This window comes from Chrysemys picta, chromosome 7 (genome assembly GCF_011386835.1).
Source record: "Chrysemys picta bellii isolate R12L10 chromosome 7, ASM1138683v2, whole genome shotgun sequence".
NCBI lineage: Eukaryota > Metazoa > Chordata > Testudines > Emydidae > Chrysemys > Chrysemys picta.
In genome coordinates, this window is record NC_088797.1 from 31321779 (window position 1) to 31348934 (window position 27156).

The 27156-nt window shown below is 49.3% G+C and overlaps 1 protein-coding gene across 1 annotated transcript; it reads left to right on the forward strand.

Moving 5' to 3' along the window:
- The first annotated feature begins 6415 nt into the window (after positions 1–6415).
- On the forward strand, positions 6416–26957 carry LOC101944102 (solute carrier family 22 member 6-B-like). The gene is made up of 10 exons (XM_008177862.3): positions 6416–7392; positions 9181–9284; positions 13219–13373; positions 15323–15491; positions 16970–17093; positions 17737–17852; positions 18984–19198; positions 20131–20239; positions 21480–21683; positions 23509–26957. Exons 1-10 carry the CDS (start codon positions 6991–6993, stop codon positions 23591–23593), a joined length of 1683 nt encoding a protein of 560 aa, XP_008176084.2. The 5' UTR covers positions 6416–6990; the 3' UTR covers positions 23594–26957.
- The last annotated feature ends 199 nt before the right edge of the window (positions 26958–27156 follow it).

Sequence of the window (27156 nt, forward strand, 5' to 3'; positions counted from 1 at the left end):
CTAGTCATGGCCCTGTACCCTGTTGTGCTAGGTGCTGTACAAAGGGTTTCCTGATTATCCTCTATCCACTGACAGATAGCTATCCAGGCCCCCATTGTACCCGGCCCTGCACAGACCCCATCCAAGATGGGGGCCCTGTTGTGCCCATAAACGCACAGTGAGACAGATTCATCCTGAAGATCTGACCGTCTAAATCAGAGGTTCCCAAAAGATGGGGTGTGCCCCCCCAGGGGGCATAGTGGGGCCGGGGCCAGCTCCCAGGGGGAGCAGGGAGGGAGTGCCACCCAGCCCCACTCCGCTCCGGCCCCGCCCCCAGCCTCAGCCCCTGTCTCCGTTCCTAGCCCCAGACCAAGCCCCAGACCCACCCCCAGCTGCCGCCCTCTTACCCCTGTCCATGTCCCCCTCACCTACTGGAACTGCGGCCCTGCTCCCAGTCCTAGGTTAGGGTGTGTGTGCATGGACAGGGGTAAGAGGGGGAGTGATAATGAAAAGTTTGGGGATTGGTGGTCTAAATAGACAACGAGTGGGGGGAACAGAGGCGAGACAGGACTTGCCCAGTGTCACAGCAGGTTAACAGCTGAGTTGGGATTAGAACTCAGAGTCTCCTGAGTCCCCACCCAGAGCATCAACCACTAGCCTACGGGGCTCTTCAGTGGTGCACTACCCTTGTATTGTTCCTCTAGTGAAGTTCAGCCCTGGTGAATAATGTCAGAGCCTCGTTTTAATAATTCAGACTGGTTGGAAAATAACTTATGCCTGTTCTGCCTCGCTGCTTCATTAGTATTTCCCACCCCTCCCCAGCATTCCATCAGAACCAGGAGAAAGTTCTGCTCAAAGAGACTTGCTGATGGCACTCGGACCCAGATGCCTTCTGGATCCAATGGGGGTTTGGAGTGGCAGCAGCTCAGTTTCAAATATTCCTCCATCTAATTACACATACTCTCACAGTTAACACCTTGTCTCTTGAGACACACACGCAGGGCGGATTTTTGCACACAAGGATTCAGGGAGGAAAGTTAAATCTGCACCGCAGCTTGGGGGAAGGGTTGCAAGAGAGAAACCTACTGGGAAAGGAATGTGTGGGCTGATTCAAAGCTCTCAGGAACAGGCAGGAACCCTCCACCCCCAGGGCTAACCAAAGCTCTGAGTATGCCAAGGAATACAACAATGCCCCTTATTTGCTAGGTGGCATCAGCTTTCTGTAATGCAACCTTTCCCCCCTGCTTTGAAAGGAGTCAGGGACAAACTCTAAACCATACACTTCTTGATGCCCAATACCCACACAACTGCTGCACAGGGACTGGGACCAGGGGCCAATGTAACTCAGCACCGACACGGGTATCGTTACTGTGTTATGTGGCTGATGTACAGCAGCACTGCCTGCTGCCACTGGGGCATGCCCTGATGGTGCAGGACACCTGACCACTACTGGGGGGCTGCAGATAGCAGAGGGAGGAGGCATAGAACAGGAGATGCAGACTCCAGTGGGGTACTACAGACCAGAGTCCAGGGTTTTCTGCAAATGCTCCCTGCTGCTCTGAGGCTGCTCTGCACCTGCCTGTCACAAGAGGGGGATAAAGATTACAGACCGCACTGGAAATACAGCCGGGATGAATCTATCCCAAAGCTTATGTTTCAGCCTATGCACTGGAGAAAACAAGCCTTTGTACACTGGGGAGCAAACATGGCCCTATAATAAACACACAGTTATTTCACAGCAGTGTCTTGTGATTACTTAACCTCTGAGCCCAGGGCTGGTCCCAGGGCCGGCTCCAGCATTTCTGCCGCCCCAAGCAAAAAAAAAAAAAAAAAAAAAAGCCGTGACCGCGATCGACGGTGGCAAATGGAAAAAAAAAAAAAAGCCGCGATCGGTGGCAGCACTTCGCTCCTAGAGGGAGTGAGGGACCTGTCGCCCCCAAATTGCCACAGGTGCTGCCCCTCTCCCTTGGCCGCCCCAAGAACCTGCTTGTTAAGCTGGTGCCTGGAGCCGGCCCTGGCTGGTCCAGTGAGATGCAACAGATTGAGGGAAAATACATGCAACGAGTGCATGTGAGCTTGTCTGCCCCCTAGTGGCTGGCCCTTGCCACTACAACAGCTGGCTGAGCTGCTCTTCTAGCTCTTCAAACAGTAGTAATAACGGTATGTAGCACTTAGTGCTTTTTATTAGCAGATTCAAAGTGCTGTATCATTATCCCTGTATAAAGTTGGGGAAACTGAGGAACAGAGAGGGGAAAATGACTTACTCAAGATCACCCAGCAGCAGAGCCAGGTCTTCTAAGTGACAGGGCAACACTCAGTCCTTTAGGCCACATGGCACTGGGCATCAGTGGGTCGACTGGCTGCTTCCAGCTGCCTTCTCCGTGTCTGCCCCATTATCCTGTCTCTAGACACCCATAATGCTCAATCCCCATCGCTGTAAATTCCAAATACTTTCCTTATTGGGAGGCTCTGCGGTGAGAAAGCTCCATAGACGGAGAAGCTGTGAGGTGAAGCTTTCTCTGTAGTGCTGTCCCCTTGGCCCCAGTGGGTTGCCAATATTCAGGGTCTTATAGAGTTCTTTCCATTAGCAGGAGAAATTGATGATACAGACAGTTATGTTCCTGGAAGGGTTTCATAGATTCACAGAGTTTGAAGTCAGAAGGGCCCATTATATAATCTAGTCTGATTCCCTGTACGGGGAATAACATGTGTTTGGCTAAAGCAACTTCCTGCAAGGCAGCCAGTCTGGATTTGGAGACATCACGCAATGGAGAATCCACCACTCGCCTCAGGAGTTTGTTCCAATGGCTAATCATCCGCACTGGGAAACACTGTTGCCTCTAATTGGAATATGTCTGGCTTTAACTTCCAGCCATTGGTTCTTGTTCTACCTTTCTCGCTAGGCTGAAAAGGCCTTTAGTACCTGGGATTTTCTCCCCATGAAGGTCCTTGTACACTGTGGTCAAGTCACCTCTCAATCTTCTTTTCCTTGAGAAGCTAAACAGAATGAGCTGCCCAGGTCTCTCACTGTCAGGCATCTTCTCCAGCCCTCAAATCGTTTCTCTGGCTCTCAGCTGCACCCTCACCAGTTTTTCAACATCCTTTCAAGAATGTGCGCACCAGAGGCAGTATTCCACTCTGGGTCTCACCAATGCCTTATACAGAGGTAAAATCTCCTCCCTGCTCCTACTCACTACTCCCCAGTTTATACAACTAAGAATCGCATTGGCCCTTTAAGCCCCAGCATCGCACCTGGAGCTCATGATATAATCTAGTTTATTCACAAAGAATGCACACAGTCCTGTTTCCCCGAGCACAGAAGAAAATAACAACAGCCAACAGTTTCCCTGCTCAGAAATCCCCAAGTCTGCCCCACCAACAGGCTCTGTGCCCAAGAAGCCCTGTCTCTCTGCGTCCTCTCAGGCTCCCACAACTGTTTCTGGCTTCCTGCCTCAAGCACACTCAGGCTGCAAAACCAACCTCCTAGCCCCTGTGTCTGCAACCCGGGAAACCCCTCAGCAGGCAGGGTGTAGCTCTGGGCTTCCAGACGGGGTCACTTCATTCTTTGTAGCTGGCTCTACTGTATAAAGGGGCTTAATTGCTTCTTCCACAAATTGAAACGGGGCTTGGCACACCCATCAGCTTTAGCGAAGTCTGTGATTGTCTTTCAGCAGTTCTCAAACTTCATTACACCGCGACCCCAGGAGGGGGGACCGAAGCTTGAGCCCGCCTGAGCCCCACAGGCACGGGAGCCAAAGCCAAAGCCCAAGAGCTTCAGCACTGTGAAGTTGTCTCAGGCTTCTGCTTCTGCCTCGGGTCCCAGCAAGTCTAACGCCAGACCTGGTGACCCCATAAAATTCACGACCCACAGTTTGAGAACCCCATGTCTTTGGTTTTAATGCACCATGAAACTACACTTGAAGCTGATTTGTAAATAAAGATCTCTTACGAAGAGAGACTGTTACATTGCTGTTGTTGGGTTCACACAGAACTATGCTCAACTTTTGTAAATTGATTTTAGTTAGATTATTAGATTGTGATTTTTCCATTTACCAATCAGGCAACCCCCTGACCCAATAAAGGACAGTGTGAAAAAAAAAAGGACTCATTTAATGGCCACTGTTAATAATCCCTAGTTCTTGCCTAGGGCTTTGCAGCCTTGGTTCTCAAAGTGCTTTACAAAGGAGGTCAGGACTGTTATCCCAGATTTACAGATGGGGGAGGAGGGGTGTCTAACTTGTCCGAATATCCCTTTTCAAAACGAGACGTTTTGTTTTCAGTTTCTAAATGGCCGTCTTGAATTTTTTATTTCTACTAAAAAAAAAAAAAATAGATGAAAAAGATGGAAATTGAAAGGCATGTTTTGAGTCACCCAGCTGGACTTTTTTCTTAGGTTTATCGGTCCGTGAACTTTTTGGAAATTGTGATTTTTTGTCCAAACGCGAGATGGGAAAAAATGTCAAAATCGTGAAGCCTCAGGAGGGATGGGAAAAAATGTTCCCCTCCCAGCTTTACCCCCAGCCTCACATCTGCCACTTTGCCAGCCCAGCAATGAATTACGTACCGTCCCAAACCCCCACAGCAATTCTGCCTCCCAGCCCCATCTCTGCTCCTCCTGCAGCTGCAGGAGTTCTTCACCCCCCTTTCCCAGGCCTAGAAGGGGGCAGGTGCAGTGAGGTTCCCATGGATCCTTTCCAGGCCAGGTGTTGCTGGAGGGAGAAAGGACGGGGGAGGAGCAGGAGACCCATCCCATTGTTCTGGGGAGGGGAAGTTCTTGGACTGTGCTCAGGACTGTGAGTTGCCCTGCCAAGGGCGTTCCCTGTGGTAGCTGGGTGTCAGCTCCCTCCCTCACGCACTGCCCTCTGGGCAATGCCAGCCCTAACCTGGCCTTGCAGGGTACCAGTCATTGCATCCCAGTCCCAGAGTCCCTTCAAATCGTTCCCCTGCGAGATCCAGCCCCTGACACTGGCTACTCCCAGCAACCCCAGCACCGCTGCCCCCAAGGGTGTGGTGGGCCCCAGGGTATCAGTTGTACCTTAAACCACCGCTCCTGCAAGCCACGCAGCACTAGCCAGCACCTGCAGGGAAACACAGAAACAAGAGAGAGGGGTGGAAATTGGGGGGTGGGGGGGAGGAGGAAGAGAGGGGCCAGGCCCTGGTTTGCAGGGTGGGAGGAAGAAGAGAGGGACTGGGCCATGGTTTGCAGGAGGGCGGGAGGCAGAGGTGCTGGAACTAGGGCTGTGGGGGGTGCTGCAGCACCCCCTGGCTTGAAGTGGTTTCCATCATATACAAGGTTTACAGTTTGGTTCAATGGCTCTCAGCACCCCCTGTAGAAATTGTTCCAGCACCCCTGGGGGGAAGTGGAAGAAATGGGCTGGGCCATGGTTTGCACTCAGTAGCTGCTCCACTACACCACAGCAAGAGCCGCCTTGTGAGGAAGAATGGCCTCAGAGTTAATGCATAAGCTGAGGACTCACGAATTCAGGGCTCCATCCCCAGTTCAGTTACAGACACTAGGGCAACTCATTTTGGCTCGCCCCTTGCCTCAGTTTCCCCATCTGTAAAAGGAAGATAATAATAGAGCAGGGCAGGTTTCCCATCCAGAGAAAATTCATTGAGATTTCAAAAATATTCCCAGCCTGGAATCAGGATGAAAAGTTGAAATCTCAAAATATTTCAAAATTAAAAAAAAAAAAAAATTGGTTTGATCAGTTGAAACATTTTGTTTATCTTTCAACCATTTTGTATTTTCCAAACATTTTTTCTGTAATTAGCTCAGATTTCTAAACAAAAAGTCATTTTACACTGAAAACTGAAATTTGTCATCTCCAATTTTTCGTTTTCAAATCTTTTTTCTTAAAATGTTTTAGTTAAGACATTTGTCAAAAATGACACTTTCCTGCAGAACATTTTCTGCAAAAATCTTTTGCTAAATTTTTTCAGACCAACGCTAATTACAACCCTCCCTTTGGTCTGTCTTGTCTATTTTGACTGTCAGCGTTTTGGGAAAGGGATGGCTCGCACTATGGGGTTGTACAATCCCTGGCACAACGGGGCCCCAATCTCAGTGGGTATATCCAAGTGATATTTTAAGAATAGTGATGACTCAGGACTAGGGTGACCAGATGTCCCGATTTTATAGGGACAGTCCCAATTTTTGGGTCTTTTTCTTATACAGGCTCCTATTACCCCCCACCCCCTGTGCCGATTTTTCACATTTGCTGTCTGATCACCCCACTCAGGACAGAGGTGGGCTTGTGGTGTCTCAGCTAAATCTGGATCCTTTTTAGTCATAGTTAATTTCTAGCCCTGTGGTGTGAATAATATACTCACCCAAAGGCAATCTGGTTTAGCAGGTTGGATCAGTGTGTTTGTCACCTCTGCATTGGAAGCATTTAGCGTCGTATCTGGCACATTGTTTTCAGACTTTCCCTTTTTTGGACTTCATCCATGCAAAACAACATAACATTTTAACCAAGTGACCTGCTTAAGGCCTTATATAACCCTCCGAGGGCTATATAAACCCCCACCTGCTTTTCCAGATGGTAAAATGCAAGGATCAACGTGGAATTAAGCTTGGCAAAACCATTCCCTTATGCGTCTACAGTTCATAGAAAAGGTGTGTGGAGTTTTCCCGCAGCTGACAGAAAACTAGGAATGGTTGCATGGGAATTTTTGCAACAAAGGAGAAGCAACGGGGTAACACACTCGGTTATTTAGGGAGAATATAACTCAATGCCTCTTCTTTGGAAACTACACCCTCAAGAATCCATGCACACTATTTGCCAACAGCTGACTTTTTGTAAGAAGTGCTGCGCTTTATGGCTGTCTTTGAAGTTGTGAAGTGGAATACAAGCTGGATTCAAATTAACATCTTTCTGTTTAGATATTTTGATCACACAATGTTTAATTTTTACAAGTAATCGACCTATTCAAGTAACGTCCGTTATTTGAGCCCCATTGTTTTTGCTTAACCCAGACGGTTAGTGCTGAATCTTTCAACCCGGCACCATGAGTTTTGCCAAGCTCTTAGACCATGTCGGGGGGATGGGTCGCTTCCAAATCATCTATGTGATCTTACTGGCTATCTCCGTTTTCATGCTGGCCAGCCATAACCTCCTGCAGAACTTCACTGCTGCCATCTCTGAGCACCACTGCCATGTCCATATCAACATCAACAACACTCCTTACACCAACCTCACCGGAAAGCTCGCTGCCAAGGACCTCCTCAGGGTCTCCATCCCCATGGACAGCAACCAGCAGCCAGAGAAGTGTCACCGCTTTGTCACTATGCAGTGGCAGCTCCTAGACTCCAATGCCACAGTCACAAACCTAACCGAGCTGGAGACTGAACCCTGCGCTGATGGGTGGGTGTACGACAAGAGCATTTTCACCAGCACTATCATTACAGAGGTACGTGAGAGCAAGGCCTGCTGCAGTGCAGGTAACCGGCTGGGAAAAGGATACTAAACCATGCGGTGGAAGTTGGGGTGGATGAGTTGAAAATATTTTTGTTGGAGTTATGCCTTTTCATAGATTTTTGCAAGTAATTTTCACTGTCCTCTGGGCAGAGAGGGTCAGAGTATCTATCTATCAATCCTCCTCTTCTTAGTATCTGATTTTAAAATTTGCACCAAGCAACAGCCCCTGCATGTCTATTGACATCGGCTTGGTTTCAGCCTAAGTCAGTGCAGAATTTCATCCAGGGCTACGTGCTGTTCTCAGTTACATTCTGGCCCCTCAGGCGACTTCAATCCATGCGGCTTCAAGTGGCTGCCATTGCACAGGTGTAAAGGAAAGCAGGACACGGCCTTTACGCTTCACAGAGGCTTGATTCCTTCAGTGTATGAGTAGGAGGAAGCTGTGGTTGCACTGGTTGGGGTGGGAATTCCCCCGTCCATTTTGCAGTCAGTTTCCTCTCAATTGAACTGGACACAATCCACTAATCTGCATTAAATAAACTGTGAATGATGCTAAGAGCTAGCCCTGCTCTCCCCTGGATCTCAAAGGGCTTTACAATAGTGACTAAACTTTACTATCCCACCTCATAGCATGACTTGCCCAAGGTCACAGCAAGTCAGTGTCAGAGCTAGGAGTAGGGGTCCCAGTCTCTTGAACGCTCACTCCATTCAAAACCATCCGCCTCATGTGGGATCATTATATTTGATACTACATTGACATCGAAAGGACCCATTCTGCCAGGCACTGCAGAGATCCAGCTGAGTTCGAAGACTCACTGTGCCAGATGCTACACAGACCCAAGCTGAGAGTGGAGCCCTGTTGTGCCTGGCACTGCACAGAGCCCAGCTCAGACTGGGGAACCCTTGTGCCGGATACTGCATGGAGCCCAGCTCCAATCAGGGCCCCATTGCACTGGGCACTGCACAGATCCCAACTGAAACTGTGCTGGGTGCTCTGTGGACTTGAACTGTGATTGGGGCCCAGCTGTGCTGGGTGCTGCACAGGGACAAAGGTTGAGACCAGGATGATCGTCCCTCAATTTACAGATGATGGACACTGAGGCTCAGAGAGATTAAGGCTGTGATGTCCTGCAGATCACATTTCCCATTAAATGTAGTGTCGGAGAACAACAGAGTTCTTACTCTTTTGATTGGGTGCAGCAAAGTCAGATACTTTATTATCTCAAGCAATTGCGTAGAGGGAGAGAGTGCACTAGGACACAGGGTCTCTCCCTCCTAGGCAGGTCTCTCTACAGGTAAACAATTACAGCAAGCATTTATACCTTTTGTTACGGACAATAATGAGCAACAGCTGCATTTTGTTTATACATAGGTCATTTTGATATTTTATTTTATTAATTTATTGAGACTTTAGTCTACATTTTATATTATTTACACAAGGTCGCAACAACTTTTTACACAGTTTTTTTTACTTGCCTTACACAATTCTCACTTCTACAAATCTTGCGTTATTAGGGTTACAGTTGGCCTGATTCTTGCCAACAAAAAAACCTGTTTGCATTAAAATCCCCTCCCAATCCCTGTTAGGCCTTGCTCTACTTCCACAGTAGGTAGCTTTGGACTTGTAATTAACAAATTAAAATGAATTGTAAGGATTGCTATGGGAACTGGCTGTCTAAATGCCATTAATGGCTCTGAAAATCTCAGCCCCAGTCTGGGGCATTAACCACAAGCCAGTCTTCCTCCTGGAGCCCAGCTTCGTTTTCTCTCTCCCTTACAGTGGGACCTGGTGTGTGACTCCCGGCAGCTGAAGCAGATGGCTCAGTCCATCTATATGGCTGGGATCCTGGCGGGAGGCATCATCTTTGGACGTCTGTCAGACAGGTGAGAGCAACGTCGGTATGAAGCCGAGCAAGGCTGATTCCTGGGGGAATCAGGAATCTCGAGCAGGAGAAGAGAAGTTATGGTATCTCTGTATTTGGCACTGGTGCGACTGCTACTGGAATCCTGTGTTCAGTTCCGGTGTCCACAATCCCAGAAGGATGTTGGTAGGTTGGAGAGGGGTCAGAGAAGACCCACGAGAATGATTAAAGGCTTGGAAAACGTGCCTTACAGTGAGAGACTCCAGCAGGGCCGCCCAGAGCGGCAATTTGCCCCAGGCCCCAGGCCCCACAGGGGCCCCCACGGGAATATAGTATTCTATGGTATTGCAACTTTTTTTTTCTATGGTATTGCAACTTTTTTAAGCCCCGAAATTGCTTTGCCCCAGGCCCTCTGAATCCTCTGGGCAGCCCTGGACTCTAGGAGCTCAATCTATAAAGCAAAGGTTAAGGGGTGACTTGATCACAGTCTGTAAGTGGAGCCTCTTGAATTCTTTTAATAATTGTTTATTTTATTTTTGGGGGAATTTCTTGTTATTTTTGTTTTGTTAATGCTACCCATGCAGGGGATCGGATCTTGCCTGGGGGTTGGGAGGCTCTGGAGGGGGGCTGAGTCCTGCCACCAGGGGTTGGGAGGCTCTGGGGGGCGGGTGAGTGTTGCACCCCCGAGCCTGCCCTGCATTCACCCTGCAGAAGCGGCTCCTGGGGTCCTGTGCGGTGCGGCTGGGCCTGGCTCTCGACTCAGGGTGTTGTGGCCTGGCACACGGGGTCCCAGTGCTGCTCAGGTTTGGCCGGGTGCCCCCCCCTCGTTCAGGGTGGGGAGCTAGGTCAAGCTTCAGAGGACAGGAGCTGACACTGTAGGGTGAGTTTTTAGCTTTATTTCATATTATTTCACATTTGCAAAAAACATGGGGCTTAGGTTAGGGTTACCATTCATCCGGATTCCCCCGGACATGTCCGGCTTTTTGAGCTAAAAATAGAGTCCGGGGGGGAATTTGTAAATGCCCGGACTTCCCCCGCCCATGCAGAGCGCGCGCGGCTAACAGGGCAGCCGGCCGGATGGTGTCACTTACATGGGGCTCCGACAGCCAGAGAGAGCACGTCCTCCGCCTCCCCTGCAGCAGAGCTCCCTCCCTGCATTCGCAGATCACCTCCAGCAGTTCGCACTGGCAGTCTGGAGCTCCTCCCCCGCTCCTCCTCCCGTGCCAGCCAGCCTGCCGGGACGAACGGCTCACAGAGACGTTAGGTGAAGGCCAACAACAAGGGGGCCAGAGGGTCGGAGAAGGGGTAGGGAGGTTTTGGAGGGGGCAGTCAAGAGACGGGGGGGGGGAGGTCCGGGAGTTCGGGGAGGGGCTTTCTGGGGGCGGTGTGGATAAGGTTTTGGGTAGTCAGGGTACAGGTAGGAGGTAGGGTCCTGGGGGGCAGTTAGGGTGGGGGGGGTCTTAGGAGGGGGCAGTTAGGGGACAAGGAACAGGGAGGCTTAGGTAGGGGGTGGGGTTCTGGGGGGCAGTTAGGAGCGGAGTCCCAGGAGGGGGCAGTCAGGGGACAAGGAGCGGGGGGAGGGTTGGGGGCTCTGAGGGGGACGGAAAGTGGGAGGGGCAGGGACGGGGCTAGGGCGGGGCTCCTCCCATCCTCTTTTTTGCTTGCTGAAATATGGTAACCCTACATTCAGGGATGTTAGAATTGTTTCATTTTGATCAAAAATTGAAACAAAAATATTTTGGGAATTTTTTGTTGCACAAGCAGGTTTCAGACATTTTGATTTTTCATTCTGATTCAGAAAAGTCTGATATGAAAGCTGAGAGCCTTGTGTAATCACAGGATTCCAGAAGCTGGATATGAAATTGTTGCCAACTCTCACAATACATGTGTACACGTTGCTAGCTGATATTTGGGGCCTGGCAGGGTTGTTTCTGTTAAGGTGAGGAATTGATGATCTGAGTCAGGTGTATTCTTTGGTACAAATTTGTTTATTGAGTGCAGCAGAAATGAAGAAGCAGCTGGCAGTTTCCTTGCTCAGAACTCCCTGAGTTTGCCTGTCCACTGGGCTGTGTACCCAAGAAGCCCTGGCTCTCTGCTTCTGCTCAGTGTCACGCTCATGACTAGGCCCTGCGTGGATCCAAAAATGTGGATCCGCATCTGCCAGAATCAATCTGCATCTGACCTGCCATCCACTAGCAGTCTTTAATGTGTACCCGCATCCACACCACACCCGCAGAAGCCTCACAAGGACTAGTAGCTAGGGCTACCATATGTCCAGATTTCCCCGGACATGTCCGGCTTTTTGGTCTATAAATAGCTGTCCGGGGGGGATTTTTAAAAATCTAAAAATGTCCGGGATTTCCCCCCGGTCGGCTATTTATAGACAGAAAAGCGGCGGCCAAGCGCCGCTGGGCACCCAAAGCCCCTTCCTGGCTCCCCGCATCCCCTGCAGCCTTACCATGCTGTCCAGCCCCGCAGCTGTCTTCCCCCTCCTACCCTCCCCTGAATGCTCCGTCCACCTGCTCCTCTCCCCCTCCCCTGCTTCCCGCGAATCAGATCTTTGCGGGAAGTCTGAAAAGAAGCAGGGGCAAGCGGGAGGCAGCAGCAGGTAAGCTGGAGCTCCGGGGAGGTGCGGCCTGGGCTGAGCGGCTCCCGCCGGCCCCAGGGCAGCGGCCCTGGTTCCGGCCGAGCACCCCCGGCCCGGCTCGGGCCCCAGCAGCGCCGGCCCTGGTTCCGGCTGAGCGCGCCGGCCCAGCCCCGGCCAAGCACCTCCGGCCCGGCCCCAAGCCCCGCAACCCCGGCCGGAGCCCAGCCCGATTCCTGGGCTCTTTAAAGCCGGCCCTGGTCAGGGAACAGGGATGGGGGGGGTTGGATGGGTCGGGAGTTTGGGGGGGCGGCTGTCGGGGGGCAGGGGTGTGGAGAGGGGTTGGGACAGTCAGGGACAGGGAGCGGGGGGGTTAGATAGGTTGGGGGTTCTGGGGGTCTGTCGGGGGCAGGGGTGTGGAGAGGGGTCAAGGCAGGCAGGTAGCAGAGTGGGTTGGATGGGTCAGGAGTTCTGGGGGTCCTATCAGGGGGTGGGGAGCAGTTGGATAGGGCATGGAAGTCCCCAGGGGTCTGTCTGGAGGCAGGGGTGTGAATATGGGGTGGGGGTGTGGATAAGGGTCGGGACAGGTAGGGTCGTAGGGGGTTCTCAGGAGGGGGCAGTCAGGGGACAAGAAGCAGGGCGGCTTAGCTAGGGGGTGGGATCCTAGGGGGCAGTTAGTGGCAGGGGTCCCAGGAGGGGACAGTTGGGGGGGGGTTGGAGGTTCTGAGGGGGGCAATCAGGGGGTGGGAAGTGGGAGGGAGTGGATGGGAGTGGGGCAGTGGTGGGGCTAGAGCGGGGCTCCTCCCCCCCGCAGTGTCCTCTTTTTTGCTTGTGGAAATAGGGTAACCCTAATATAGGTACCTACACGGGGAGCAGCAATCTGATAAGAGGCTTTTCCATCTAGCAGAGAAAGAGCCAGTGGCTGGAAACTGAAGCTAGACAAATTCAGACTGGAAATAAGGTGCAAATTTCTAACAGCAAAAGGAATTCACCATTGGAACAACAGCCCAAGGGCTGTGGTGGATTCTCCAGCCCTTGAGATTTTGAACTCAAGATTGCATGTTTTTCTAACAGTCAAATACCAGCCAGGGGATAACCCTACTGCCAGGGCCCTAGATTGCCTTAATCCAGCCCTGCAGGCCTCATCATTAGCAGCTACAGCACGGCTGACATGAAGTATTTTCATCAATAACCTTTTGTCATGTGCCACAGAGCTGGTTTTAGAACTGAGGCCTCCTGCCTCTTTGCCCCTTCCCCAAGCCAGTCAATGGCACCAATAGTTCCTTGCACCAGGTTTAACTCCTACTCTGAATACACTTGCCTCAGTATCCTGGGTTTCCCTCATGTGTTCTCTTGGTTCTTTTTGGCTCAGGTTTGGCCGCAGGTCTCCCTTGATCTGGTGCAATTTGCAGATGGCTGTCACGGGCACCAGCACTGCCTTCTCGCCCAGCTTCACTGCCTACTGCATCTTCCGTTTCCTGACCGGAATGGCCTTCTCGGGCATTGTGATGAACGGTGTCTCTCTGTGTAAGTGTGTCTGGCGCCTGCCATCCCAGACACAAGATGAGCTGGTTACTGGGGATGGATGGAGGTGCCTTGTTCCCGCTGCTGATAAATTACTTTGTGGTGGGAGCACAGAGACCAGAAGCACACACCACATGGGTGGGATGTCCAAGATCTCAGCACCAAAGATTGGGAGCTAGATTTTCCAAAAGTCCTAGGTCCCATTCCAACCTGGATTTACCAAAGCACTCAGCAGCTCCCTTTGGAACACTGATTGCTACAGCTGACAAAGATCTGAGCACGATATTTAGGAGGTATTTTGCACCTCGAAATCTGAGCCTGTCCTCTTCTGAGAATGTGGTACCTAAACGAGAACTGAGTTCTCTGGGACAATCGCACCTCCGTGTGCTTCTGCAGCGCCAGAGCACAGGAGATGCCACAAAACAGGGCAGCTTCCAATAGCATGCAGGTCCCTGTAGTGAGGCGGCCTGGTTCCCAGCCATCCCGGAGGAGGACGAGCCCCTCCGGACGCCAAAGTGGGTGAAACCAGTGGAGCTTGCGCCCGCCCCCCAGAGGTCAGGGCGCAGGACAGGAAGTACAAAAGCTCAACCCCTGAGCTCACTAGAGGCCTGGCCACCGGAGAAGCGAGACACTTGTGGCCTAGCTCCCGGTTGGGAGACTCCTGCAGTTTGTGGCTGACCCGAGAACTGGCCAGACACCGACCAGCCCCCGGAGAAGCTGGTAAAGTCGTCTGTGGCAAGTTACCCAGAGGAATTGCCAAGCCTACTGCCCGCCGGGTACCCAGAGGAGCCCATGGTGCTTGAGTCCTTGGAAGACTCTGTCCAGACTAGGTACCTCTAGTTGGGGAGGTAGGAAGTAGCCCGGGGCCAGCTGACCCTAGTCTGGCTGCAGCACACCCAGAGCCAATGTCAGTGTGTTGCAGTCAAGATCCCCACTGATGCAGCAAACTTATTTGTCTGCTCAGCCCCTGCCTGAAGGCCTGAGCTACAGACTCTCTACTGCCCCGCCCTGACCCAGGGCCTGGGCCTGCTGTTCTAAAACTGTTTGCTCAGCCTCGGCCTGAGAGCCTGAGGTTCTGACTGTTTGCCGCACAGCCAGGCTAATTCCCCAACTCACCGGACCTAAGAAGTGAGGCGGCCTGGTTCCCAGCTGCCCCTGAGGGGGATGAACCCCTACAGTCCCCAAGAATGGAAGGGAAGCTATTAGAGTGGAGTGCCGTCATCAGATGACGATGATTCACAACAGAACAGATATTCCACAATATGTCTTCTACAGAACAGACACAGGCCATGTGCATCAGCCAGGAGCTGCAGAATGCCCTCCTCATTACTAGACAGTCCCTTGCACTATACAATGTATACAAGTCCTCTAGGAACTAGAGGACCCAGGGGCAGCTGGATATCAGAGGCTAATGGGACTCAGACTATTCAATTACATAACAGCTGTGTATTGTGGCTGATGTACTTCAGGGTGCATAAGTGTGCCATTGTGGGGTGTTGGAGCTGCTGCAACCCTACAGGGTACACTACAGCCTGCTGCCGTTGCGGGGTCTTCTGGAGTGTTTGCAACCCTGCAGAGGGCAGTACTGCTTGCTGCCACTGGGGGACTGGTGCTGCTGTATCCCTGCAGGGTACAGTACTGCTTGCTGCCACCAGGGGGTGGAGTTGCTGCAGGGTGCAGTACTGGCTGTTGCCATGGCGAGGGGGAATGGAGCGCCTCCAGCAGGGTGCAGTACCACCTACTACCACTAGGTGGGATGCAACTAGCAGGGGAAGGAGGCATGGATTGGTGAATGCAGGTTCTGGGGAGCTATTTCATCTCAGCCTCAAAGAGCCAGGGGAAGGCTGTTTGTACATGTTCCTGCTGCCTCCGCTCGTGCTTGTTCTCACCACTGGAGGTCATCAGCCCAAGGACAGAGAGATTATTTTCCCTTTGTGTGTGTCTCTCCCCAGCTGTGGAATGGACACCCACCCGCACACGGGCCGTTGTGGGCACCATGTATGGATACTGCATCACAATCGGGCAGTGCATTCTGGCTGGGGTGGCTTACGCCATCCCCAGTTGGCGCTGGCTGCAGCTTGTGGTGTCTTTGCCCTATTTCATCTGCTTCATCTACTCCTGGTAGGTTAGCTCACCCTTATCCTTTCTGATCCATTCCCCTTCCACCCTGCTTTTCTCACTGGATGCAGGAATGAGACAAACTTTAAGCAAGTAGAATAAACAAATCTCTTATCCTAGTTCTCAGAATCTTGCATCTCGATTACTGCAACATCCTCTTCTCCAGCCTTGGCAAATGCAATCTTGCTCCACTTACATCCATTCAAGACACTTCTGCAAAGATCATTTCCCTGTCTCATCGCTTTGTCCATGTTACCTCTCTTTGCAGCCCTCCACTGGCTCCTGTTCTTCATCACATCATACATAAACTACTCATCTTCACTTTCAAAGCCGTTCATGCCCTACTGCACCATACCTATCCCATCTTTCATTCATTAGAACAATGCCGACTCCCAACTCCGAGTGGTACAGAATGCCTGCCTCCGTTGCCCGCTTGCTAAATTTTCAAACAAGCACCTTTGTGCATTCTATCATGCTGCCCCTCATACCTGGGAGGAGTTCCCCTGTAAACATCAGCAAAGGTACCTCATTGTCCTTCTTCAAACTCTTCTTCAAACTCTCCTTTGCTGTGTGGCTTAAAAAAAAACCCTGACGATGGTTAGGTTGCTGGTGTGCAGAGACCATTGCCTATCATGCTGACCAATATTGTCTCACTTTTTCCTTGTGCTCTTCTGTCTGTATCCACCTTTTGTTGCTTGTCTTGTCCTTAGATTATAAGCTGTTTGGGGGCATCGACTGTCTTTTTGTTCAGCACCTGGGGCAATGGGGTTCTGCCCCATGACTGGGTCTTCAGGGCTTGTTTATTTTTTAACACCTCCACCCCCCCCTTTTTTTAGTGTAAATGATCAAAATTGTTGAAACTTTTAATTTTGACAAAGGACAAATTCTGAAACTTTTTCTTTTTTTTTAAATCAAGAGATTCATTGAAACTGACCTTTACCTGCAAACAGTTTCAGTTTGAACAAACCCGTATTTTTCAATGGAAAAATATTTCAGCAGAAAAGTGCTGACCAGCTGTAACCACAACACCCTTCTAAGGGAGAGCAGTGCTATTACCCTATTGTACAGATGAGGGGATTCAGACACAGAGACAGACTAAGTGACAGGGGAGCAGGGAATTGAAGTCATGTCTAGGCTATCACCATCCTTCCTTCCTGATGCATGGCAAGGTGCAATACCATCTGCTGCCACTGGGCAGTCTCCTGGCGGGAATGGAGGCTCAGGTTGCAGTAACACTTGGCTTTCGCCAGGGGGCTGCAGGTAGCAGGGGGGAGGAGATAGACCAGAGAATGCAGGTTCCACGGAGGCTATTCCACAACATGCTCCCTGCTGCCTCTGTCACTGCTTGTACCCTGCACTGGCTTTGGGCACTGCCCCTAGTGTAGAAGAACAGCACCGTGCTCCAGTGGGGCTGATCCCAGTTCAACAAGAGCAATGCACGTGTTCTGTGCAGGTGTGTTTTCATATCTTCTGCTTCCCAGGTGGTTCGCTGAGTCCGCCCGCTGGCTGGTAATAGCCGGCAGACCCAACGAGGCAGTGAAACAGCTCCAGAGAGTGGCCAGGATAAACCGGAAGAAAGAAGAAGGAGACAAACTCAACATTGAGGTAAGACTGGATCTCAGAGAGGCTGAGAGCTCCCACCAACTCCAGCGGCCGATATACACACAGGAGACAAGCAGATATAAATCAGCCTGGTTGCACTCATGTCATGGGGACTCTGCACATGTACACCAGTGGCGCAACTGGCTTTAGTGTTCCCTGAGCAATGGCATTCTCACCATGGTCTGACTTCTTTCTCGTACAATGGGATTCCCACATGTACAAGGTATCGTCTATCAATCTCTTTACCTACAGCCGTACATACATAACCACCTATCCAGCCATCTATGTATCCATCTCTAGACATAAACACCTATCTTTTATAAACATATACTCATACACATAATCTCTATTCATCTCCATCTATCTTTCATCCCCCCCAGACACCTCTCTATCCATCCATCCCCATAAAAATGCTTCTATCCATCCAAATATCCATCCATCCCCATGCACACCCTTCTCTCCATCCATCCATCCGTTCCTACACATACGCATTATTTTGTCTAGACTGAGGCCTCCTCTGAAACTAGAATTTTGGCACCACTGGATGATCTGGAATTTTATTCCCTCCCATTCCCCTGCTCTGTTTCCAGGCCTTTCCCACCATGGAGGCCCCATGCCGTTACCCAGAATTCTCTTCTCTCCCCAGGTCTTGAGATCCAACATGCAGAAAGAAATAGCCTCTGCAAAGAGCAGCTATACCTTCATCGACCTGGTGCGGACCCCTGTCGTACGCCGGATCTCCTTCTGCCTCTGCTTTGTATGGTTAGTCGGCTCTTGTGCTTGCACAAAGAGGAAGCTGAGACTATGACATGAAGCAGCCTGCAGCAAGTAAACCAGGGACGACAATTTGCTGAGGAATGGGGCAAATAATGGATTTTCTGACCCGCAGGCAATTCCGAAAAATCAGTACAAAAATCATTTAGCGTTAAACAGAAAACCATTTTTTTCTTAATTTTTGACTAATCAAAAAGTTGAAAAAAAGATTCAAGTGAAACATTTTGTTTTGATTTTAAATATTTTAGATTTTTTAAAATAAAATTAAAGAAATGTTTGAGACAAACATTCGTTTTGAACCAAAACTGAAAACATTTAGATTTTGTTTTGTTTTGGTTTTGTGGGGCTTTTTCTTTATCTGAAACAATTCAGCAAAAGGGACATGAATTCCCTAAACATTTTGATGTCATTGAGTCTGCATTTTGTGCTGAAAAATGTTTTAGATGAAAAATTTTGCTCAGCTCTACTAAGCCCCACTGACGCTCCACTTCATCCCATGGCATGTCAGTGACAGTCAATTTCATCTCGATTGAATATCCCACGAGATCAAAATTCAGTATGTTATAGCTAGACTTCGGTAAATCCCACTTGGGAGACAGCAGGTAGAGAAAACCATCAGGAGATGATTCTACCCTGAAGCAGGAATAGGACCCAGGAGTCCTGGTTCCTATAGTCACCTATTCCTAGTATTAGGATACATTCCATGTGCAGAGCTGGGAAAAGAACCCAGGAATCCTTGGTGCCTAGTGTGTCCTGTTCTAGCTATTGGCCCCCATTCCTCTCTGAGAGTTAACAACAGAGCAAAGTCCCCTCTTGCTCTAACCACTAGGCCCCACTCTTCTTCCAAAGCTGGAAATAGAACCCAGGAGTCCTGGCTCCCAGCTGCTCCCCAGTCTAACTCACTAGACTCTAATCCCCTCCCACAGCCATGAACAGAACACAGTGCAGAATACCCACTAGACTACACTGCCACCCAAAGCAGTGAAGAGAACCCAGGGGTCTTGACTCCAACCACTAAACACATTTGCAGGGCCTATTGATGAAAGGGAACGTGCTTGTTACAAATAAACTCAATGATAAGGACTCTCTATGCATCAATACCTGTCTGCTTCATCCCAGGTTCTCCACCAGCTTTGCCTATTATGGGTTGGCCATGGACCTGCAGAATTTCGGTGTCAATATCTTCTTGATCCAGCTGGTCTTTGGAGCTGTTGATTTCCCAGCGAAGTTCATCTCAGTCCTCACAATCAGCTTCATCGGGCGCCGGTTCACACAGGCCTTGACCCTCATCCTGGCTGGACTCTCTATCCTAGCCAACATCTTTGTCCCACAAGGTGGTTACTTGGTGTCCTGGATTTTCAGGGTTCGATCCAGAAGTGTTCAAGCCTTTGTCCTACCAAAGGTCCAAAGCCTGGCTGATATGGTCAGCTGCAGGGGAGGGAGAAGAGCCAGGAGAGCTGATCCATAAGGGCTAATGGGGCTCAAGCCCACCGATACGTCACAGCTGTGTTCTGTGGCTGAGGTACTGCAGGGTACAGAACCTGCTGCTGCCAGGGACTGAAGCAGCTGACACATGTTTACGACACCAGTTGCCCATGGCACTTCCCCATGAAACAACCTGAGAGACATATTCAGCCTGATCCAGGCTGGCCTGTTACAAGATGGTTGCGAAGTGGATGAGCTGCTGTCTGGGAGGGGTGACAGACCCAGTTTCACAAACAAAGCTGGGTAGATGGTTATTAGTATTGGATCATTGGGCGAGGTGCTGCACAGACCCCAGAAGACATCAGGGCCCCATTGTGCCGAGCACTGCACAGACCTAAAGGGAGAGACAGGCCCTTCCCCAAAGAACTCACAATCTAAATAGACACAACACAGAAAGGACTATCACTCTTATTTCTAGATGGCAAACCGAGGCACAGATCCTCAGCTGGTGTCAATTAGCCCAGCTCCATTGATTTCTTGCCCCTTTTGGCTTTAATGGAGCAGCTGGGGATTTGGCTCCACTGACTCCAATGGAGTTACAGCCAATTTGTACCAGCTGGGGATCTGGCCCCATCGGCACCAGTGCAGCTATGCTGATTTACCCCAGCTGGGGATCTGGCCCCATCGGCACCAGTGCAGCTATGCTGATTTACACCAGCTGCGGATCTGGCCCCATCGGCACCAGTGGCTGGGGATACATCCCACTGGCTCCTGATCCTTCTTGAGCATTTCAGCCTTTTTCCACCTGCTTACCCCTCCTCCATTGTGTGCTTCTCCCAAGATCTGAAGACCCTGCGCACCATTCTGGCTGTCGTTGGAAAAGGCTGTCTTGCTGCCTCCTTTAACTGTGTCTACCTCTACACGAGTGAGCTGTACCCCACAGTGATTAGGTATGTAGAAAAAACTCAGAGGGTGCAGCTCAAACTTCACATGCAGCCCCGTGGAACAGCAAAAGACCAGGGACAAGTGACTAGTGATTAGAGTTGGTTGGGAATTTTTCATCAAAATGTATTTTTCTGACGGAAAAAGCTATTTCATCAAAGCCAAAGCTTTTAATGGGAAGGGTTGGTTGGAAAAAATATGGGGGGTGAGGGGGGTGGGGGGCAAGAAGGGAGGTTGGAAATTACATTTCCAAAATGAAAATTTCAGTTTTTTCTTGTTGGAAGCAACTTTGTGTTTTGGAATGTGTATTAGAAAACAACAACTCTTTTTTGTACAAATTCATAATGGTCAAAATCAAAATGAAATGATGTGAGGGACCCAAACCAAGATTTTTTTATTCTGTTGAATTCACAAAATTTTTTAAAATTTCAATGGTTCGTCCTGATTCAGAATGGGAAAAATGTTTGAAATCTCAAAATGTATCATGGGACAGGAAAACAATTTCCTGACCAGCTCTACTAGTGATTTTGGGCACCTCAAGGGATGCCCACATTAGGACACTGCAACTGGGCCTGATTCTCTGCAATTGCTGTGGATGTGCCATCTGAAAAGTGAGGGCTCTCTGAGGTGTCTCAGTCTAGCCACCCAACATTTGCCCTTCTAGGAACTAGGAATTGCCACATCAGATCAAAGATCCAGCTAGCTCAGTCCCTGCTGCAAGAAACCCTGCACTTGTGTGGTAACCTGCCCCCAGGAAAGATCCCATTTGTTAAGTTAGCACCTAGAGACCACACCAGAGCCCCATGGTGCCAACTGCTGTACTGACCCTGACTGAGATCAGGTCGCCATTGTACCAGGCACTCCACAGATCCCGAGTGAGATCAGGGCCCCCATTGTATAAGGCACTGCACAGACCCAAATTGAGACTAGGGCCCCATTGTGCCAGGTGCTGTCCAGACACATAGTGACAGTAATCTCTGCTCTTCACAATCATAATAGAGAAGACAGACTGAGGGTGCGAGGAGAGAGATGAACAGAGAGAGGAAGTGACTTGCCCAAGGTTACACAGTGGGTCAGTGGCAGAGCAAGGAAAAGAACCCAGATGTCCTGATTCCCTAGTCACTCTACTAGTCCACAGGGCCTGGCTGAGAAGTACTGCTTGACTTAGTTCCTGTGAGCTCCTTAGCCCAGATTTTTCTCATCACTGTTGCTTATGCTAATAGCTCTGTTATGATTTCAAATTCACAGGCAGACTGGCATGGGTTTGAGCAACACCATGGCGCGTCTGGGCAGCATCATTGCCCCATTGGTGAAGATGTTGGAGGAATACATTCCCTTCCTGCCACTGATCATTTATGGAGCTGCCCCAATCATCTCCGGCATTGCAGCGACCTTCCTGCCCGAGACGCTCAACGTGCCATTGCCTGAGACCATAGAGGAGGTGGAGACACGGTTAGTAGAATCTATTGGGAGGCAAGCACAGTAGCCATGACGCACCTTGTGGGAGTTTTGTGATAGAGAGAGAGAGAGAGCACAAACAAGAAATGATATGCATGATTAGATAGATAGATAGATAGATAGATAGATAAGAACGGCCATACTGGGTCAGACCAAAGGTCCATCAAGCCCAGTACCCTGTCCTCTGACAGTGGCCAATGGTAGGTGCCCCAAAGGGAATTAACAGACAGGTTATCAAGTGATCCATGCCGTGTCACCCAATCCCAGCTTCTGGCAAACAGAGGCAAGGGACACCATTCCTGCCCATCCTGGTTAATAGCCATTGATGGACCTATTTTCCATGAATCTATCTAGCTCCCTTTTGAACCCCGTTATAGTATTGGCCTTCAGAACACCCTCTGGCAAGGAGTTCCAGAGGTTGACATTGTGTTGTGTGAAAAAATACTTTCTTGTGTTTGTTTTAAACCTGCTACCTATTAATTTCATTTGGTGGCCCCTTGTTCTACTATTATGAGAAGGAGTATATAAGAGTTCCTTATTTATTTTCTCTATACCACTCATGATTTTATAGATCTTGATAATAACCCCTTGGTCACCTCTTTTCCAAGCTGAAAAGTCCCAGTCTTATTAATCTCTTATACGGAAGCCGTTCTATACCCCTAATCATTTTTGTTGCCCTTTTCTGAACTTTCTCCAATTCCGGTATATCTTTTTTGAGATGGGGCGACCACATCTGGACGCAGTATTCAAGGTGTGGGCATAAAATGGATTTATATGGAGGCAATATGATATTTTCTGTCTTATTATCTATCCCTTTCTTGATGATTCCCAACATTTTGTTCGCTTTTTTGAATGCTGCTGCACATTGAGTGGATGATTTCAGAGAACTATCCACAATGACTCCAAGATCACTTTCTTGAGGGGTACCAACTAATTTAGACCCCATCTTTGTATATGTACAGTTAGGATTATGTTTTACAATATGCATTTCTTTGCATTTATCAACATTAAATTTCATTTTCCATTTTGTTGCCCAGTCACCGAGTTTTGTGAGATCCTTTTGTAGTTCGTTGCAGTCTGCTTGGGACTTAGCTATGTTGAGTAGTTTTGTATCATCTGCAAATTTTGCCCCCTCACTGTTATCCCTTTTTCCAGATTGTTTATGAATATGTTAAATAGGACTGGTCCTAGAACAGACCCCTGGGGGACCCCACTATTTACCTCTCTCCATTCTGAGAACTGACCATTTATTCCTACCCTTTGTTTCCTATCTTTTAACCAGTTACCAATCCATGAGACAACCTTCTCTCTTATCCCAGGACTTATTTTGCTTAAGAGCCTGTGGTGAGGGATCTTGTCAAAGGCTTTCTGAAAATCTAAATGCCCTATATCCACTGGATCTCCTTTGTCAGCATGCTTGTTGACCCCTCAAAAATTCTAGTAGATTGGTGAGGCATGATTTCCCTTTACAAAAACCATGTTGACTATTTCCCAACAAATTATGTTCAGCTATGTGTCTGACAATTTTGTTCTTTATGATAGTTTCAACCAATTTGCCCGGAACTGAAGTGAGGCTTATCAGCCTGTAGTTGCCAGGGTCACCTCTGGAGCCCTTTTTAAAAATTGGCATCACATTAGCTATCCTCCAGTCATTTAGATAGATTAGCTAGATAATCTGATCCCATTGACTCCAGTGTAGCTATGGCTAATTTACACCAGGTGGGATCTGGCCCCATTCGCTCCAAGCATGTTTTAAGCCAAGTACATTTCTTGATGCTTGTATAAATGTTAATATTTACTGATATTCTTTTTCATTGAGACCCAGGCATCTGAGAGATGAAGAACAAGAAATGAAGATCCTTCTGAAACCCACCATGCCAGACTCAGCCAAGGAAGCCAGTTAAGGAAAGAAAAACGAGCAACTGTTGTAGGGGCTATGGGTACAATTTTCAAAAGTGCCTATGTGCCTTAGGAGCCTACGTTCCATTTTCACCAGTGACTTAGCCACTCCCATGAGAGTTAAGTGCCTCATCTACCTGAGCACTTCTGAAAATCCCACTGGGCACTTATCTGAATCTCTTGGCACCTAAATACCTTGGAAAATGTGGCTCCCAATCATTTTTGAAAGTGGGGGCTTAGGCACTTTTGAAGACTCCTCCCTATCTCTTTTACTGTTTTAATCATGCCAGAAGTACTATGCAGGCATCAGTGACAACTCCATAGGGGTTGAATTTTGCACTTAATGCAGGGAATCAACCTCTTCAAACAGCATGTTGACCTCCAAATCACAGCAGGAATTTATACCACGGGACCTGCTGCTATGCAAGGTGGGGGACACGAATCAATTACTCTATGTAACTCCTCCATGTAGTTCAAAAGCTAGTGTTGCACTCTGCTGGGATCCAACATATGGTACCCAAGAGCTCAGCAAATACTTTCGGGCCAGATCCTCAGCAAGTGTTAATCCACGTAGTGGAGGATTGGCCCAGTACTGCAGGACAAACTAAAGATTTTGCTTTGATTGCAAATCGCTTTTAAATTTTTTAGTATTTTTTTATTAAAAAACAATTCAAGGAAATTTCTAAACAAAGTTGTTTCAAATCGAAAAATCAAAACATTTAGACATTTTGGGGATTTTCCCCCCTGAAACGAACAATTCAGCAAAACCAATATGAAATCATGAACCATTGCAGTGTCACCAAATCTGCATTTTTCATCCTAAAAAGTTTTGGTTGAAAAATCTCGCACAGCTTCGCTAGTCAGAGATTGGCTTAAGGCCCGAGGCATGAGGTTTATATGCCTTCTAAAACTCTTTGTTGTATTATTGATATTCCTTTTACCCATAGAGATTTCAATGTCATCTTGTATGAGTGAGTTCCACAGTCTAACACCATCATGTCAGAAAGGATATTTCCTTCGTTCAGTTTTGAAAACAGGGAAGGGAACCCAGGAGTCCCGATTCTCAGTTTCCCCTGCCCTAGCCCACTACATTTCACTGCCCTCAGAGTCGGGAGTCCTGACTCCCAACCCCCCCCAACACAAACACACTCTAACCTCCCCTCCCAGTCCAGAGCTGGGAATGGAACCTGGGAGTCCCGACTCCGAGCCCCATCTACTACTCTCCGGCCAGAGCTGGGAACAGAACTCAGAAGTCCTGACCCTCATTCCTGCTGCTCTGACACACTAGACTCCATTCCTTCTCTAACTGGTAACCAAACCCAGAAGTCCTGATTCTCAGCCCCTACAGCTCTAACCACTAGACCCTACTCCCCTCACAGAACTGGGAATGGAACCCAAGAATCCTGATGCCTAGTTTTAACCACCAGACCACTCAATTACATCAGTATAAATTAAGACTGAAGGGGTGACTACAGCTTGAGCAGTCATATCTGAAGCTAGCTTTACTCTCGCTAGCTCAGGTACCAGAGCAATACTTCAGCACAGGCTGTACAAGCCTGTCTGGACCCCTGAGTCATTAGTCACAGGACTAGCCCATGCTGAAGCATATGCTGCTGCAGCGTCACTGTTCTGGGAGCCGAGCTAGCGAGATGAAAACGAGCTGGGGTATGTCTGCTCCAGTTGCAATTGCAGCCTCTGACTGCAGCATAGACAGACCCTAACTCAGCTGCTTTGTGTATGTCTACACTACGGGATTGCTCCGATTTTAGAGAATTCGATTTTTGGCAACAGATTGTATAAAGTCGAGTGCATGCAGCCACACTAAGCACATTAATTCGGCAGTGTGCGACCATAGTACCGAGGCTAGCATCGACTTCCGGAGTGTTGCACTGTGGGTAGCTAACCCATAGTTCCTGTAGTCTCCCCTGCCTATTGGAATTCTGGGTTGAGATCCCAATGCCTGATGGGGCAAAAAACATTGTCTCTGGTGGTTGCCATACCACAGCAAGCATGGAGCCCACTCAGCTCAAGACAGCAGTCATGAACATTGTAAACACCTCGTGCATTATTGTGTAGTTTATGCTGAGCCAGAACCTGAAAAACCAGGCGCGGAGGAGGTGGCAACAGCTGCAGGGGGGACGACAAGAGTGATGAGGACATGGACACAGAATTCTCTCAAACCGCGGGCCCCGGCTCTTTGGAGATCATGGTGTTAATGGGGTAGGTTCTAGCCATGGAACGCAGATTCTGGGCCTGGGAAACAAGCACAGACTGGTGGGACGGGTCTGGGACGATTCCCAGTGGCTGCGTAACTTTCGCATGTGTAAGGGCACTTTGTGACTCGCTTTCCCCTGCCTTGAAGCACCACAATACCAAGATGAGAGCAGCCCTCACAGTTGAGAAGCGAGTGGCGATAGCCCTGTGGAAGCTTGCAACGCCAGACAGCTACTGGTCAGTCGGGAATCAATTTGGAGTGGGCAAATCTCCTGTGGGGGCTGCTGTGATGCAAGTAGCCAAAGCAATCACTGAGGTGCTGCTACGAAAGGTAGTGACTCTGGGAAATGTGCAGGTCATAGTGGATGGCTTTGCTGCAATGGGATTCCCTAACTTTGGTGGGGCGATAGATGGAACCCATATCCCTATCTTGGCACCGGCGCACCAGGGCAGCCAGTACATAAACCGCAAGGGGTACTTTTCAATGGTGCTGCAAGCACAGGTGGATCACAAGGGACGTTTCACCAACATCAATGTGGGATGGCTGGGAAGGGTTCATGACGCTCGCGTCTTCAGGAACACTAATCTGTTTAAACAGCTGCAGCAAGGGATTTACTTCCCAGACCAGCAAATAACCGTTGGGGATGTTGACATGCCTATAGTTATCCTTGGGGACCCAGCCAGCCTGGACAGTAGTCAGGAGCTGTTCAACTATAGGTTGAGCACATGCAGAATGATGGTAGAATGTGCATTTGGACATTTAAAGGGTTGCTGGTGCACGTTACTGATTCGCTCAGACCTCAGCCAAACCAATATTCCCATTGTTATTGCTGCTTGCTGTGTGCTTCACAATCTCTGTGAGAGTAAGGGGGAGACGTTTATGGCGGGGTGGGAGGTTGAGGCAAATCGCCTGGCTGCTGATTAGGCATAGCCAGACACCAGGGCGATTAGAAGAGCATACCAGGAAGTGCTGCGCATCAGAGAAGCTTTGAAAACCAGTTTCATGACTGGCCAGGCTACGGTGTGAAAGTTCTGTTTATTTCTCCTTGATGAAAATCCGCCCCCTTGTTTGACTCATTCCCTGTAAGCAACCCACCCTCCCCCCTTTGATCACAGCTTGCTTTCAAAGGAAATAAAGTCACTATTGTTTAAAAATCATGTATTCTTTATTAATTTATTATAAACATAGGGAGAGAACTGACAAGGCAGCCCGGGTGGGGTTTGGGAGGAGGGAAGGAAAAGGCCACTTCAAAAGTTCAAAATAATGACAGTCTTTTGCTTGGGCTGTCCACTGGGGTGGAGTGGCAGGGTGTACGGAGCCCTCCCACGTTCTTGGGCATCTGGGTGAGGAGGC